General features: G+C 39.4%; 1 protein-coding gene across 4 annotated transcripts in view; it reads left to right on the top strand.

Annotated features, from left to right (window-relative positions):
* The window catches only part of MAP3K5 (mitogen-activated protein kinase kinase kinase 5), a 143,863-nt gene that overhangs the window by 99,893 nt on the left and 25,817 nt on the right, over positions 1–18,153 (top strand). For all 4 annotated transcript variants that reach the window (XR_010918652.1, XR_010918653.1, XM_067542295.1 and 1 more), the window contains exons 12-16: positions 1,509–1,558; positions 9,826–9,921; positions 11,161–11,242; positions 12,596–12,729; positions 17,609–17,736. Coding sequence is in view for 2 of the 4 variants with exons in the window: in XM_067542295.1 (XP_067398396.1) it covers positions 1,509–1,558; positions 9,826–9,921; positions 11,161–11,242; positions 12,596–12,729; positions 17,609–17,736 (490 nt within the window). In the remaining 2 variants the exon portion in view is untranslated. The remainder of the gene's footprint in view (positions 1–1,508; positions 1,559–9,825; positions 9,922–11,160; positions 11,243–12,595; positions 12,730–17,608; positions 17,737–18,153) is intronic.

The raw sequence follows: 18,153 nt of genomic DNA, 5'->3' as shown, positions 1-18,153 counted from the left end.
GAAGCCAGACAAATTCAGGCTGGAAGGAAGGTGTATATTTTTAATGGCGAGAGTAACTAACCACTGGAACAATTTACCAAGGATCATAGTAGATTCTCCATCATTGACAATTTTTAAATCAAGATCCGATCTTTGTCTAAAGAATATGCTCTAGGAATTATTTTGGGGAAGTTCTATGACCTTTGTTAAGCAAGAGGTCAGGCCTTCTGGCCTTGGAATCTACAAATGGATCTACAGATGGCAGGGGATCTTGAGCAGAAGGTTAGTCTAAACAAAGTGTGTCCGATTAAAAATTTAAAGCCTTAAAATTCAGCTAAGAATCTCCAAATTATTTTAAATGTACATTCTGCAGTATGTGCTGATCCTGCATTTAGGAGCAATTTGTAGCACAATTGGCATTGTATCAAGCAAGGCTGACCATATCTGAACATCCTCCTTGCTCATTATTCAGATCAAACGTTGCCTTCTCAAGGTTTGTCAAATCACTCAGTACCTTTCAGTGATGCTGAGACACTTCTACTCATTCTGCTTTGAGCGTTAATTTTTAGCTATTAAACTAGGTCTGAGCAGAAAAGCTTTGGTGATTTATATGCATTTCATAAACTGGCAAAATCTATTCAGAAAAGTTTTTATGAATACTTATGCAGAGGTAGCACCTAACGGCTTTAGGCAGGTTGGGTCCCATTGTGCTAGGCAGTGTGGCAATGTATTAGGCAATACATGAGTCCCTGTGATCCAGTTTACCCAAAAACTCATTTAATATGAGGTCATTTCCACATCATTCATGGCTAGTTAGTATTTGCTACTTTACAACTGCAGGTTATTTTTAAATGGATTTTTAAAATTATGTGAAGTTTGATGTAGGTCTAAAGAAAATGCAGTTGTGTGTATTTGGTACATTATATTACGTAATTTTATGTTAACATAACTACCTGTCATAAAATGTGAACAGAAAGGAAAGAAGGATTAAGAAGATATAGAGGGGGTGAAAATTGATCTGGCAATCTTTGCAGAAAGGTGTAATAGATTATCAAGTACTGTAGGCTCAGCCCTGTTTGCCATTTACTGTACAAAATGCAGCAACTCTGGCAGTGTGTCCTACTGCTTTATTTCTTGCTATTCTTGACAGGTGTCGTAAGCTATTCAACGTCATGTCTTTTTCGGCTTTGGGAACTCATTTGGTTGTGACTGTGGTTGGCACCACAGCCTCATTCAAAATCTTATTTCTCAGCAAGAAATGTTTCTTGGCTTTATTGTTCTAGTTACTAAAATGCTCTCCAGAGCAGCATTTCTATTCAGCAAAGACTGTTCAAAGATGCTGTTGGCATTATGTTAAGATGCCACAAAGAATAATTGCTATCGTATAAAATTCTCACATTTTGAGTAACTTTCTTTAATCTTTCAGCCTTTTGTGTTACAGGGTAAAAGATAATGTATGTTGGCTCTTATATATTAAGTTAAACTTTTATCATTATGTTTTATCTTTACGCTTTTTCTGTATGTTACAGAAAGGTATTCATGAGTGGAACTTCAGTGCTGCTTCTATCAGGGGAGTAAGGTAAGCTTCCTCTATTTCATGGTCTTAAACAAACCAAGGTAATTGGGTGAGTGATCTGTTTGGATAGTGCAAGACCTTGGGTGGAGTGCGGGTCATACAACTTAAGACAGAGTTTTGCATCTGCTTGGGACATGGTGTTTTCCAGCATAACACAAGCCCTGAAATGTCTTAATTGCATATGTCCATTTTGGAATCATAGTGGCTATCGTGCAAAAATGAAATTAAATTAAATTAAGATTGCTCATTTTAAAAATATGATTTTTGCTGACAAATAATGCTATAATTCATGTTTAAGTGCAGTTATAAGTAGAATTAGTATAACTGGTTATTTGTAATGTATTATTTTATTTTTATTTGCATTTGCATTACCATAGCACCTAGAAGCTCCTGTCATGCACTAGGACCGCATTGTTCTAGGCACTCTATAAACATATAACAAAAAGATGATCCCAAAGACCTTACAGTAAAAGTATAAGCCAAGAGATAATAGGTGGATGCAGACAGGGAGGGCGGAAAGAAACAATGAAACAGTGTTGGTCAGTGTAATAGGGAGTGGTCTCAGCACACCAGCTGCCTGCTTGTTAAGTTCTTTTGTAGGTATCACAGAAGATATAGGTATCACACAGTTTAGAGGAAGGTTTGAAGGAGGTCAATGCAGTAGCTTTGTGAATGTTGATGGGAAGCTCCTTCCAAGCGTGAGGGGCAGCATGAGAGAAAGTACAAAGGTGCTTCTTTGAAAATGTAACAAGTCGGCAGTGGAGGCTGGCTTCCTTAGCCAATTGGAGGCAAGAGTCAACATCTCAATAACGAATGAGAGATCATCGGTAGTGTGGGGATATACCAGTAGCTCTCAACCTTTCCAGACTACTGTACCTCTTTCAGGAGTCTGATTTGTCTTGAGTACCCCCAAGTTTCACCTCACTTAAAATCTCCTTGATTACAAAATCAGACATAAAAATACAAAAGTGTCAGAGCACACTATTACTGAAAAACTGCTTACTTTCTCATTTTTACCATATAATTATAAAACAAATAAATTGGAATATAAATATTGTACTTATTTCAGTGTATAGTATATACAACAGTATAAACAAGTCATTGTCTGTATGAAATTTTAGTTTGTACTGACTTCGCTAGTGCTTTTTATGTAGCCTGTTGTAAAACTAGGCAAATATCTAGATGAACTGATATACCCCCTGGAAGACCTCTGCGTACCACCAGGGGTACATGTAACTGTGGTTGAGAACCACTGGGATAGGCCATGAACGGGTCTTGCAAGTGAAGATATGCAGCTTATGTTTGATGTGATTGAGAAAGGGAAATGGTGAAGGGATGCAAAAAAAAAAAAAAAAAAAGACATGGTGAAAGCAACGGGCTAGGACAGTGATCTTTGCATTGTGAGTGTATATCAGTGGGGCAAGATTGCATAGGTCAAGGCCGGAGAAAAAGATAGTAATCAAGATGCAAGATGTTGAGACTGGGTGAGAGTTTTAGCTGTATCGATGGAAAAACAAGGTAATCTTTTAGAGATGTTCAGTAGGAAGAATCAGAAAGATTTAGACAGTCTGGATATGAGGAACTAGAGAGAGGGTTGAGACAAAGATGATGCCCAGGTTACAGGTATTAAGCCCCTTTCAGGGCATCCAAAATAGCTAGTTACATTGAAAACTCAGGCCATTAAGATGTATACTTTCTTTATGTTGTGATTTTTAAAAGTATCCTGCATTATTTTTAAAAGGTTGTGTTACTGATATTTACAACTAGAAAAATTAAATGTATATAGTCATAACAAGAAAGCAGGGAAACTGTGTTGCCCCTGAAATGTAAGGGGCTTGTTCTCATTTGCACTAAGGATTCTTTATCCAACTTTATGTTTTTGCTTCACCATGGCCCTGGTATGCCTTCACTTTTCTTCAGCACTCCTTAAATGGGGAGAGGGAAATGTCTGGCACATGAACCAACTCTGCCACTTCCGTTGACTTTACTTTAGCAATGTGGAATTCTCCACTGGTGATTCATGTCCAGATTCTGTCCCCTCTGCGTCACTGGGGTACTGCAGAAGCTGGGCCAGAGAGTCTACTCATGCACATAAAGTTAAACACATGCAGAACTATTTGAAGGATCCAGGTTTTAATTTGTATATGTTAATATCTAGGAAAGCACCACTGAATTGCTTTAGACCACTTCCTTATCTTTGCCATGGTATGTGTAAGCACAGGAAGAAAATAAAAAAATCTGGGACATCCCATTTTAGTATTTTTGTTAAGTGTATTTTTTTTAATCAAATTATCCAACCAGTCCTCCTGTTCTAAAAATGACACACAAATTGTCAGCGTCATAAATTCCTACACAGATGGACCAGTCTTGCCCTTCCAACATCTAACTCTTTTAGATATCAATAGACATAGGGAGTCAATTTATTTTAGACAAAAACTGCAACAATGCACATGGTTCAACCTGGTTTCAGTTTTTGTTACAATAAGTTTTTGAGCATTTGTAAACTTTTTGCCAAGTGATGGTGGCTAGTTTTTTTTGGCACTGCTAAAACATGTATTAGTGTTTACTAATGTTGTTTATGTGACTCCGGCATTGTTGTTATCATTTAAGCCCAGTCTGTTTATTTGGGCAGATGTCCAAGAAAGTCTGGAAAATTTTAAACTACCTCATTAGAGCCAAGGCCCTCTTCTGCTATGGCATGTGGAACAATCTTTGATGGCTTGGCTGAGGGGCAGTGGGGACTATATTTATTTAATTACAAAACTAAATAAGTGTATACCCACATCTTATATAAATGTATTTGTATATAATCAGATCATCTCCCTGTCCTTTCAGTTGTTGCTAATCTTGTTAGATTAGAAGATCTTTGGATCAGGGGCTATGTTTGTAATGCATCTAGCACAACGGGGCTCTGCTCCTGATCTCAACTCCTTTTGTCTTCTTTGAAAATTCTACCCGGGAAACATATCCCCTTACAGCTCTCTAGGAAAAGGAGATTACCAGCTCTATAGAGAGCCCCAGCCTTTGCTGTTAGGCCTTGAAGGGCCAGAGTTATCAGATGTAAAAGGTCACATCATTTTCTGTATAGAGCTCAGTAACTATTTATTGGTGTTACATAACCAACACTTCAGCAGGAGAGCTGAGGAAGTACCTAGTACTGAAGCATGACTAATGTTTTTGTAAGTATGTATGAAATGACCGAGGAGACACTTGCTTTATGTGTCTCACAGCAGCCAACATAATGAGCCTGGTGTTCTCATGAGTAATAGAGTTCATTCCTTAAAAATTGAGAAGAGATTAAAAAAAGATTTATATAACTTTGTAAAAATGATGCTGAATCACACATTGTACCTTCAGTAATTGGTTTTGCTTGAGCATAAACTCAGTTGGTAGGCTGTGCACTAGTAAATTACTCAGCCTGTATCTCATATCCTTGTACACACACAGACAGAAACATTGATTACTGAATTGGACCAGAAAGTACCTTTAGTCATCAAAATCTTTTAAAATATGGCTAGCCTCTCTATGCACTTCGTTTGGTCCAATAAAAGACATTACCTCACCCACTTGGTCTCTCTGTTCATGTTGTATCATTTATGCCGGTTATCCAAAGCACTATTCTACATGTTGTACACAGCTGCCTTTTAAATAGCTAAGGTCAATGTAAGATGGAAAAACAATTGCAACCCAATAAAATGCTTAAAATTTACTATTAAAACCAAAAACAGCCTCTATTTTATGCAGTAAAGATGAGCCCAAGTCACTGAGTGCTAGATTGTGTCGGACACAGTCTGGAGCACCCAGGAGTAGCCCCTAACCCTAACCCTAACCTTTCCTACATTCCCTCTGACTCCAGCTCACAAAGGGGGATAATTAGCTGCTGTCCTAACCTAGCTCAAAGTTTGGACTTGGATCTGAATCTGAACAATCTGAACACTCCCAAATTATCAGGGTGTTTGGATTTGCATTCTGGTTCTGCTTAATATAGATGCAGGCCCCTGGGACGGATTCTAGGTATCTAATGAGCATGTTATGAGAAGCTGAATGAAAACAAAGTAATAAAGCTTGGATTTGGATCCACAGCCACTTCCAGTCTTCCTTATTGTGAAGATCCTTCATTGTCAGTTTTTATTTTGTTCAAAATTTCCTCAGGAATTTATCAGTGTTTTTATTTCAAAAATTTGAAAACGGTGAAAAAGAGCGCACAAATTAACTTCACAGTTTTCTGGATAAATGTCACTCTCTCCTCCCGATTATTTTAATTAAAAAAAAACAAAACAAACAAACAAACAAAAAAAAAAAAAAACCCTCTCGTTCTGAAACAGTCAGAAGAAGTTTTTTGTTTTGGATCCATTTTAGCATGAAAAGTAATTCACTGATTTTATTTGCTTTAAATGCTGATAACTATCCATGCTCTCTGAAAAGTTGTGTGTGTGTGCGTGCATGGGATTGAGAACAGTACATGCACCAGCACTTGGGTTGTTCTGGTACTTCTAACCCAACTCACTGCTCCAGAAGGAGAGATGGTGGCTCGGTAATCCAGGTTTCTGAGCCGCCATCTCTCCTTGCAGAGCATACCTGGAAGCAGAAGAGGTGAAAGAAGTAAGGGCACCACCTTTTCATGTTGCCTTGCCTCCTCTTCCGCTTTTGGGCATGCTCCAGGAGGGATGGAGGTTTGGTAACCTGAGTGGACCAGGTTACCAACCTGCTCTCTCTCTTTCTGGAGCAGGAAGCTGGGTCTGGGGAGTTCTGGTATTCAGGTGAAATAAGTAAAAATCGAACAATGGCTTGGGAATTTCGGGGCTAAAAGGGGTAAAAACTGAAAACGAATGTCCTTCCTTATTAAAGGATTTTCAGATTTTCTTGTTCTGGTTCAGATCCATTTCTTGTATATTACTGATTAAGCTGCATTGTACTTGTCATCCTATGAATAGGATTTGTAAAAAATTATGGTATTGGAAGTTTTCACTCTTAGCATATAGAGCAGTTAAATCAGTAGATTTAGCAGAAACTGTGGAGAAGAAACTTCACATAAATAGATTTTATTTATTTGCTATCTCATAAAGAACTAGTAATAAACAGTTGTCATGGTGCGTGATCCTGCACCCTTTGTGCATGGACTTCAGAGGGAGTCTCTGGTGCATACAGGATTTAGGCACAGGGCCATAGTAAATGTGCTTGCATGTTTTGTGAAGTAATATCTTTTACTGGCCCTTACCTCATCTACTAGTCTCTCTCATATCCTGGGGCCAATGTGGCTATATCAGTGCTGCCAACTTGCATGTTTTGTCTGTTTTGCAACTGAGCAGACAAGTAAACAAATAATTTAAAAATATCCACGGTCATTTATGAAGACATTACATCTTTCTAAATATGCCACCCCTATAGGTGCACCATCCCTCTCTGACCCTCCTATCTACCCAGACACAAATTGAAAGAGAAGGCTCACTAGAAACCTACACACTGGCTTCTCTGCAATCTGGAAGACATTCATTTTGTCTATGCAAAGCCAAGTAATATGGTGTTCTCCAGTTGAATGGACAGGTGTTGGGATGATGAAACCCACACACCAACCTGACGGTGTGATATGAGGCTACAGTGGTGCTACCTCAGCATGTATGGTGCAGTTGTAGCCTTAACTCGTCTGCATTGTTGGGGATCCCATTTACCCCACCCTGCTGCAGCCCTCCATGGCAGCCTATGAAGAGCTACTGCAGAGAGATCTTCTACCATTCACAAGAGGACCCTGTGCTCAACTCTCCTCTGCAGCCATAGAGTTCCAGATTGGGACTTACTGTTGCAGGGGGAGGAGGGCAGGGAGAACTGCACTGGTCATATGTACCTGGTGAATGTCTATGAAAGCCTTAGACCAGGATTTTCTGTGCTTACTAAATAGGTCACATTTATAATCAGATTTGTTCAAAGCAACAGTTTCTCAAAAGATTTTCAAGAAATCAGTGCTGAATGAATACAAGGTTATTGAACCCTTTAGTAAGATCCTTTTTTAATGTTTCACACTAACAGGTTGAATAGGATATTTGGCTTGTTACATTTTGTGTTTTATGAAGCATGGCTCTTGTATCAGGTGATCATATGTAGACAGTGTATCAGATTAAAAAATGTGTTACTATCATCATTTCATTCTTCTTAGTACAGAGGAAAAACATCTGTGCCTATAACTATGGATGTTTCATTTTTGATCTCTAAAGGGGAAAGATTCCCAAATATTTTCTAAATTATTTTAGTTACTGTGCTCTGAGGAAATGTAGCTTATGGGCAAAAGCAGTTAATATCCATAAAAGCTAAGTGACGTTCAGGAAGAAATCTTGAAAGAGAATCTTCAGAAATATCTATCTATCCCTAAGCAGATCATCTTTAGATTTCCAGTGGGACAATTAAAACAGTCTTAGCATCATCAAAATTTTATTTTAAAAGAGGGTGTAATCAGAAAAAGAATATACACAATAATTAGGACACCAATGCAACAAAATACTTAAACACATGTGGAACTTGAAGCACACAAGTAATTCCATTAATGTCAGTGAGGCTTTTCAGATGCCTAAATTTACCCATGTGCTTAAGTACCCTGCTGAATTGGTATAAAGATTATAAACTCCTTGGGGCATGGACTGTAACTTCCTAGATGTGTATGTTACCTAGCACATTTTGAGCTCTACTGCAATACTAATAAATAACAATACCCAAAGACAAACATTTGGATTTATAAAATCATCTCTCTTTCTACTAAGTTGCTTTTGTAAAAGGGATATTTTTCAAAGAGAATCTTTAAGATCCCAAGTTACCCTCACATCCAAAAGTAACAGTGAGGGCTTCTACAAAATTAGGAGGAGTTGTATAAAGAGGTACGAATCAGAGATTTATAAAGAAGTCTTAAATCACTTCAAAACATTTTGTGATGTTTCAAACTTCTGTATCAGTATTCTTCCTAAAACTAAAGAAAAACCATCACATGAGTTAAGTCTATATGTACCCAAGTACTTCCATAACCTCCATTATCACAGTATTTGAGTCCTTCCCTCACATCTTCTGGTGGCCCTAATATTCTCGCATTGCAAGAGTAAATACTATTCTCCTTTTGTTTCTGTTTGCAGTGGAGTAAGACTATAAGTGAAATCTTGGCACCACTGAAGTCATTGGCAAAACCCACATTGACTTAAATGGAGGCAGGATTTCACTCAATATCTTTTAAGAATGAGTCAATAAGGGGATTTCTTACACATGCCTTGGTCTTGCAAATCTTGTATCTTTATTATCCAATTTTTCTCATAAAATCTTCATCCTCTTTTTCTAAAACATAAATTACAAATTCCACTGAATCAAGCTGACACCTGAATGTCAGAGTGTGACTCCAGGGCATGAACTGCTTCAAGTAGAATGCTCTTTAAGGAGCTCAGAGAAGGGGATAAGATATTTGTGGATGAGTGACCAGCTTTGCAAGAGCTACAGTTTACTGGGACTGAGAGAGGCCAGAGTTCCCTCCTCCTAGCACTTTAGAAAACTCTATAGTATGAATCTATGCAGGCCTTCTCTATTCCTGTCCTCTTTTTGTTCTGCTGACATAGAAAATAAACTAGATTAGGTGATAAAGTAATGGGGGTGGGTGGGAAAGGGATTCTCATTATTGTACACGTAGACACTATTTAAGGAGTACTTAGTTGTACACCACAAATATGTCAATTACAATAAACCGCCACAGGAATCTTGCCCATGGTGGCTGAACCATGGCTGATTAAAAAAGGAAAAACCACTTCTGAGTTCCAAAAATAAAGGTTCAAGGATGGGAGATTTTAAAAAAATCTGTGACCACTGGTGTAGCAGTAGGAGATTGTGGATGGATGGATGGTAAAGAGTAGAAATTAAATCCTCTAACTCTGTGATACCGAAAGGGTGATCCACCCTGACAGCAGCAGTGGTGGCTTCAGGGTAAGCGAGTTTAAGGGCCTGATCCAAAGACCATTAAACTCAATGGGATTCTTTCTACTGACATCAGTGGATTTCAGATTAGGTCCTTAATCCCATCACTCTTCTGATGCCCTCATGATGGGTGTATGCAATGGTGGGGGGCAATGGAGGGCTCCAAGCAGCAGAGAGAGTATTTCAGAGGGTGAAAGAGCATGTTAGAATATAACTTTATAATAAAATGTTATATAATGGTATATAACAAGATTTCAGCTAGTACTTTCTCACAGTGCCCTGAAGCATAGGGCCACCAGTTCAGTAACCTGCATTTACTTTGGCTGTTCTTTCAGTATTTCAAAGTTTGAAGAGCGATGCTGTTTCCTTTATGTGCTGCACAACTCAGATGACTTTCAAATCTATTTCTGCACAGAACTGCATTGCAAGAGGTATGTATTGGGGTCACCATTGTGCAAAACAGTCTTAATTTAGATGATGATTTCTGAATGCACAATAGTCCCGTGTCCTGTACCAGACTAGTGTTGTCTACTTTGGAATGGTGCCAGTGAGCTGCTGAGTGTCCTCAGCTATCCTTACCTAAATGTAAATTATGGCCACTTAAGCATTTCCCAGGAGGTGCTCAATACTGTGAAGGGTTGGGCCCCCACTTACGTTAATGTTTTAAACAAACTTTACATTTGTACAACATGGTTCAGTCCTGTGAGATCTCTTATTCCTGATGTAAATATTAAAGCTTAATTCATGAGTTAGCCAGGCCCCAGTCCAGCAAAGTACATAAACATATGAGTAGACCCATTGAAGTCAATGGAACCACTTGTGCTTAAACTTACACGTGCCTATGTGCTTTGCAGGATCAGGGTCTACTGTAGCTTTCTCTGTAATCTAGCTGTAGTTTTATTTCTGATTACAAAGAAGCACATTATGACTTCTCTACATTACAGCTAATCCTACTTGTGTTTAAAATACATGGAGTTGGATTGTGTGTGCATTTCTAAAAGGTTTAGCACAATGCTCATTGCCCAGAGCCAAGGAGGCTTTAAGCCACCTTTCGACCCTCAATTCTGGGCTGTTCCAGGGGCTGGAGTGGACCAGGAGTAATATAGACAGCTTCGAAGGGCCCCCTGAGTTACAGCAGACTGTCTGGCTGCATAGGGACAGCAGCACTTTTTAGAATCTCTGCAGCAATACACATTATGGCTCCAGCATCTTCACAAACCTGCCCCTGACATGCCCTGTACACCAGCTTTGCGTGCAAAGGGTCCTCAAAAGACAGCCTGAGGCAACCTTCCTTCAGCAGGGGAATTCTCCTCTTCCTGGGTCCAGGGCTTTTAGAATCTTTCCATGAAATTTCAGCCCCTCTCCTGGCAGAAAGAAGCTACAGTGGGGGTGAGACTCTCACTTTTAACTTTTAAATACAATTGCATCTTCTGGACACTTTACATATAGAATATATACATGCTCCCCCTTTATAGCAAAACTCATTAGATGTTAACTTCCCACTTGGACAAAAGCAGTGATTTTCTTCTCCCTTCATTTGATCTCCCTAACTGAGCTGTTCTTCTGGTTTAATATTTATTACAGTTAAAGGTTCTATTTGATTTTTTTTTTCACTTTAGGGCTCATTCTGAGGTAGCTGTATCTTGCCTTTACCTGGGTGTTTTTTACAGGTTTTTTGATATGGTGAATAGGATCACTGAAGATATAGGGAAGAACACAGAGGAAGGGGAATGTGATGGAGACTCCGTAGAGGTAAGGACAATGTGTCATATTTGATATTTTTCAGTTTGAGAACTTGAGGCCTCTAGGATGGATATTTTACATTAGAGGGAGTTTTACCATTGACTGCAGTGGGATTAATTAGGCCAACACAGTGCTTATTATAATCTTTCCCCTAGTGTTTAGAAACAAAATATTCTTCATATTTCTTTTCATATATCTTTCATATATTTCTTTCAATATATCATTTAACTGGTCTGACAGTTTGAAAAGAAAAAATATCTAACAGATACTTAACTTTCTTACCTTTCAGTACTAGTTTTGTTACAAAAGGAACCCTTTCCATTCTCTGTTTCTTTAGAGAGAGTGATAGTGCTTTTTATATGTTTATTTGATGATCAGACTGTATTAGCAGCTGCTGAAATTGTACAGAAATGGTTGTTGTCTATATCAGAGGCCATTTTAGTCCTGTATATTAAATCATTGCCTTGTCAGGAAAAATACCAAAAGAAAGCATGTAGTGAACTAAACAAGTGTGTTAGACTTCCTTCTTACTGTGCAGAAAAAATAGTCTTCTGTCAAGTGTTTAACGTTCTCTGTTATAAGTTGGCATCTCCCCTGGATGGAGTGAGGTCCTATTCCACCAGAGCACAAGCAACCTCAACGGCATCTCTTTGAGAAGTATCTATACGGGACATTTGTAAGGCTGCTACCTGGAACTCTAGTCACACCTTTACGAAGCATTACACCTTAGCCCAGGACTCTTCTGTAGATGTAGCTGTTGAGACAGTAGTATAATAGGCATCTATATAAACTGCATCCTCGCACCCTCCTCCTGCTTTAAGACTGCTTGTTAATTACCCACATGTGGAATGTGCATAGGGACCAGCACTCAGAGGAAATGATGTTACTTATCTGTAACTGGAGGTTCTGCAAGATCTGTGATCCCTATCTGTATTACACTATCTGCTCTCCTTCCCCTCTGCGTTGGATCTTTTCTGATTCATGGTAAAAAGAGGAACTAGAGAGGCACCGGTTCTTGTTCCTCCTTATACCCTTAGTTCAGAGCTCAAGGGAACCAACTGCACAGTCGCAGACCAATGGACACTAATTGCAACAAATCACCAGTCTCAGGTGCATGGCATGCATATGTACCCACTTGAGGAATACAGATAAGGACCACACGTCTTGAAGAACCTCCCAGTTACAGGTAAGTAACCTATTTTTCATGTTGGTATGCAGTGCCTTCTGTCTATAGGTATTATTGTTTTTATGATACCCAACAACAGAAGTACATTTATGATAAAAAGAAATATTTACATGGTTATGTTATGCAGGTAAAAAGCATGGTTCGTATCCTTTTATTTCACAATATTTGTTTTGCAGTATGACTACGAATATGATGAAAATGGTGAGAGAGTAATTTTGGGGAAAGGAACTTACGGCATAGTTTATGCAGGTCGAGATCTGAGCAATCAAGTTAGAATTGCCATTAAAGAAATCCCAGAGAGAGATAGCAGGTACAGTAATTTTGTCATATCCAAATGATGCTGTGTTTATTTACTTCAGTCCTGAAGTACGACTGGCCACCTTGCTGATTAATGAAGACCTTTCCTGAAAAGCTGCTGATAAATTATCCCTCTCTATGGTTTTCCTGCTACATTTTCCAGCTCTATAAGAAACAGTCTCCAAAGCTGTGAAAAACCATGAGTGGTAATAGCAGTTGGGAACCTGGATATCTCAGAATAAGAGTTGTGGGGAGGAAAGGCACCACTCAGTGCTCCATTCAGAACTATGTATTATTGGCCTAACTTAACATGAGGCTAACAATGGCCCGGATTGCCTCCTGCTGCACAAAAAGATAAGGAGGTCTCCACATAGGCTTCCCTGGCAGATTTTGGGGATCTCTGGGAAGCAAGGGCCTTACATATGGAGGTCCTGTATCTTGCCACACCAGCTCTGCCCTTCCCCACCACTCCCTAATGGCAGGACTCCTTTGGAGCTGTGCTGTCAGGAATCTGCCACCTGGCCATTGAAGCGCCGGAGAGGAAATGGAAAGAAAGTTAATAAGGGCTGTGGATGTATTAACTCTCCAGTGTCATTTCTTCTGTGTTTACATTGTAAATTACTTGCAATGAATGCCATTTAAAAACTGGATACTTAGCATCCATAATAATCCCATTCAATTTGCAATTGCAATTTTTCCTATTCTAAGGATGGGAAATTCCACAAATATTGTGGTCAAAGTAAGAGCAACCCTAAATATTGCCATACAATAAAAGTCCATTTTTAATGGCACCCACTATATTAAATTGTTAAATTATTCAGATTCTTTAAAATTATATTAACCCTTGGTTCTGATGTGCTATTGGGGTCAAGAAATTAGCCATATATTGCAAATTTATCTTCTTTAAGAAACAACATTTTCCCATGTGACTAAAAGGAAAGGATATAAGAAGTAACACTCAGACACCTCCTAGTTATCTTTTTAAAAAAATTACCAAAAGCTATAACTAAAACTGATTTTAAAAAACATAATGAAAATGGCAAATTACTCTATATCAATGGCTTGCTCTACACTTACCCTGGCGATTCGGCGGTAGTCGATGGGAGTTACGCAAATTACGCAGAGAACTTGCGTCACTCTCGTCGACTGCTGCGCCTCCCTTCTGCGCGCCATCTTCACTGCACTGTGCCGACGGAAACCGCGTTCCCGTTGACGCAGCGCTACACCACTTGAGGGAGTGGATTAACAGCGTTGACTTCTGGATCGACTGAGCGGGTCTACACTGACCGCTCAGTCGTTCTGACAGCGGCGACTTTGCCGCCGTCAGTGTAGACATAGCCTTACATGGAGATTGCCACGGTTGATAGGAACAAAATTAATCTTACCTATAGCAGTGATTTTTATAAATTCCTTCTAACCCTGAAAAATCTATCCATCTCTATAAAGTTAGGTCTTGTAACAGACAAAATATCAGTTTTCTTAAGTAGAAAATCCACCCTCAGATTGTTGGCTGTGTTTTGTGAGGGCAGGAGCATGTTCACATTGCATCAGCCCTCCACTTTGCCTGCAATGTTCTTGTGAACTGAGCTGAAGCAGGGAACCTTAGCAGACTTGCTATCTGAGAAAGCGCTGCAACTAATGGGGTGCAAAAAAATTGAAAGGGAATTAAAAATCAAGGATTTTCATTTGGAGTTTTGAAAATTTTAATAAATCTGTGATATTTTGCATGTTTTTATTGATTTATTTTTTTTAAATGAACAAAGTAAGGCAAATTCCTTTCCAAAACTGGCTTCTTGCGGGGACGGGAGGAAGAAGGGGGGGGGGAACCCTCAACATTTTGAAATTGAGTGTCATTCAAACAAAAAAAAAATTAAAAGTCTGAAACTGTCTCTTTATTTTGAAAGTGAAATTAGTCATTTTGCAGAAATATTATGAAAAATGAAATTTCCAAATCACAAAAATGGTCTCAAGTGAAATGACGTGCAGAAATTTTCACTACTGCATAGAATCATAGAATCATAGAATATTAGAGTTGGAAGGGACCTCAGGAGGTCATCTAGTCCAACCCCCTGCTCAAAGCAGGATTAACCTCAGCTATATCATCCCAACCAGGGCTTTGTCAAGCCTCACCTTAAAAACCTCTAAGGATGGAGATTCCACCACCTCCCTAGGTAACCCATTCCAGTGCTTCACCACCCTCCTAGTAAAAAACTTTTTCCTAATGTCCAACCTAGACCTCCCGCCCTGCAACTTGAGACCGTTGCTCCTTGTTCTGTCATCTGCCACCACCGAGAACAGCCTAGCCCCATCCTCCCTGGAAGCCCCTTTCAGGTAGTTAAAGGCCGCTATCAAATCCCCCCTCACTCTTCTCTTTTGCAGACTAAACAAGCCCAGTTCCCTCAGCCTCTCCTCATAAGTCCTATGCTCCAGCCCCCTAATCATTTTGGTTGCCCTCCGCTGTACTCTCTCCAACTTGTCCACATCCTTTTTGTAGTGGGGGGCCCAAAACTGGACACAATATTCTAAATGCGGCCTCACCAATGCCGAATAGAGGGGAATAATCACTTCCCGTGACCTGCTGGCAATACCCCTCCTAATGCAGCCCAATATGCCATTAGCCTTCTTGACAACCAGGGCACACTGCTGACTCATATCCAGCTTTTTATCCACTGTTACCCCCAGGTCCTTTTCTGCAGAGCTGCTGCCCAGCTCGTCGGTCCCCAGTCTATAGCTGTGCATGGGATTCTTCCTTCCTAAGTGGAGGACTCTGCACTTGTCCTTGTTGAACCTCATTAGATTTCTTTTGGCCCAATCCTCCAGTTTGTTTAGGTCACTCTGTATCCTATCCCTACGCTCCAGGGTATCTACCACTCCCCCCAGCTTAGTGTCGTCCACAAACTTGCTGAGGGTGCAATCTACCCCATCCTCCAGATCATTAATAAAGATGTTGAACAAAACCGGCCCCAGGACCGACCCCTGGGGCACTCCGCTTGTGACCGGTTGCCAGCTAGACATGGAGCCATTGATCACTACTCGTTGAGCCCTATGCTCTAGCCAGTTCTCTATCCATTTTATAACATTGCTGATGTAGTTTTTTAATGCATTACCTGGACATCAAGAAGTGTTATACTGTGGAGATACATTCAACAGAACAGAACAAAAATTCTGCAATGTAGAAACCATATAGTCCCATAACTCTCAAATACCTTTTCAGTCTTAAGCTACAGTATCAGTCTGTGAGTGCTTACAAGCTTAACAAATACCATTAGGTAAATATTTTTTTTGAATTTAGCATACTTTTAATAAAACTTTTGTCTTAGTTGGGAACTTTTTATGGGGCTGCTTTATTTAGTAAATTATTCCTGTTGCTCAAAACACCCTTAATAATGTGGTCCTTTGGGGCCTAGGGGTGCAGGGGGGAAACAGTGGCAGGACTTATAAATATTTTACTTGTCGCTGCTCTGAGTTAGTACTGCATTAGTGGAATGCAATAATGGGTTTTAGTATGACCAGTGCATGTCTGAATGATCATAAATAAGAATTCATTAAAGAGTGAATAAAGTATGTACAGTAGAACCTAAGAGTTATGAATACATAGTCAACCATACCTCATTTGGAACCAGAAGTACACGATCAGGCAGCTAGCTGTAAACTTTTAAAAGAACAACCATAATGTTTTGTTCAGAGTTATGAACATTTCAGAATTATGAACAACCTCCATTCTCGAGGTGTTCGTAACTCTGAGGTTCTACTGTATGTTCCAAAACTCAGAGTTTTACAGTGGCTAGATTAGCGTCAAAGTTCCTTTAAAATAGATACTTCATAAAATTCAGTCTTCACAATGTCCACAACTCAATTTGGGGGAAGATTTTTCTAAGTGCTCAAAGCACCCAAAGTTTAGGGCCAGATTTTCAGAAAGGCTTAACATCAGTTGAGGCACCTGAGTAAACTCCAGATTACCAAAAATCCTCAGTATTTCAAGAGCTCAGCGTACAACTTGCTGAGATCTTTTGAAAATTTGGACATATATTTTAATGCCTAAATGGAAGTTGGCACTCATGAGTCTTGATATACTTTCTCAGCTCTGCCAGATAAAAGAGAAAATCAGGCAGACCACTTGATAGGACCCGTGACTTGATAAGTACTGGAAAATGAGCACTCGAGCTGCCTGAAGGATGACAGTTCTATTTCACAACAACTTTCAAGGTTTTGAAATTTTTCTTCTGCATTGGAATGAAAACAAAACCTTTTGGATGTTTTTGTGAAATGGAATTATGTAATACAAGCTGGTTTTGGGCTGGAAAAATTCAAATTTTCAGTTCAGATATCTGTTTCCCATGGGTCAGAGAGTCCTGGACCTCAGAAATCTTCCCAATGAAAATAACATCCAAACTGATACAACTCGGTGAAACATTGTGGCTTTAGGTTTTGGTGAACATGTCCCAACCAGCTCTTTTGAGCAACTCACTATGGAGAGAGAATGGAGAATGTACTGTTCTCTGACAGTGAAAATATCCATAGTTGACATTTCAGATAAGCCTCCTACTTACCAAGATTCTCATCTAAATTAGACTATCAATTGAAGAGCATAAGCTTGAATTTTTATGGCAGATGGTTGATATATTTGAGCATGGGGCTTTTTGCCCAGCTGCTCATTCTGGCTGACTTGGCTTGGAGTATAGTTTCTTTCTCCACAAACTCTGGGTGACTGCCTTTACTGTGCCAATTTATTTTTCAGTATATACAGTCATAACTGCTGTTATTAAATGGATGCAACATGTAGTGTAGCATTGTGTACAACGTTCCAGTGTACGTGTTTCACGAGATCTCCTTTGATGGACACTTATACAATGTCTGGCTTTTTATAAAATGAAAATTTTCTTTACTTCCAGGTATTCCCAGCCTTTACATGAAGAAATTGCCTTGCATAAGCATCTCAAGCACAAGAACATTGTGCAGTATTTAGGCTCGCTTAGTGAGAATGGATTTATTAAGATATTCATGGAGCAGGTGCCTGGAGGTAAGCTCGTTTTACATTTTTAAAATATAAAATTTTAGAATACTGCAACAATAGAGTAAATTTTTAATACTAATATTTAATTTAAGAATAATATTGTAAAATATTTCCATGGCTATAAGCCACTTATGTATAGTAATTGCAGTAAAGCTGCATCTGATAAAGTTGATGGTTTGAATAGACTAGGGAGTTGATTTGTATAATATGAAAGACTGAAATGTGCAGTAAGTGGTGGGGGTCGTTGTCTGGCTAGGAGTTTGCCCCTTTATGGGCTAGAGAGCCAAGGAGTGACTTTCTGAAGAAAATACAGCCATCCCCCCAAGTGACCGGCAGAGAGGAGGGACCCATATAGGTCCATGCCACTGCAGGAAAAGCAAGGAAGAATGGATCCACCTGTCAAACTTGGGAGCTGACACGTTT

This window comes from Emydura macquarii, unplaced genomic scaffold (genome assembly GCF_026122565.2).
Source record: "Emydura macquarii macquarii isolate MOO-44397 ecotype Brisbane River unplaced genomic scaffold, CSIRO-AGI_Emac_v2 contig_705, whole genome shotgun sequence".
NCBI lineage: Eukaryota > Metazoa > Chordata > Testudines > Chelidae > Emydura > Emydura macquarii.
Note: the sequence above shows the minus strand (reverse complement) of the source record. Positions and strands in the feature narration are given on the sequence as shown.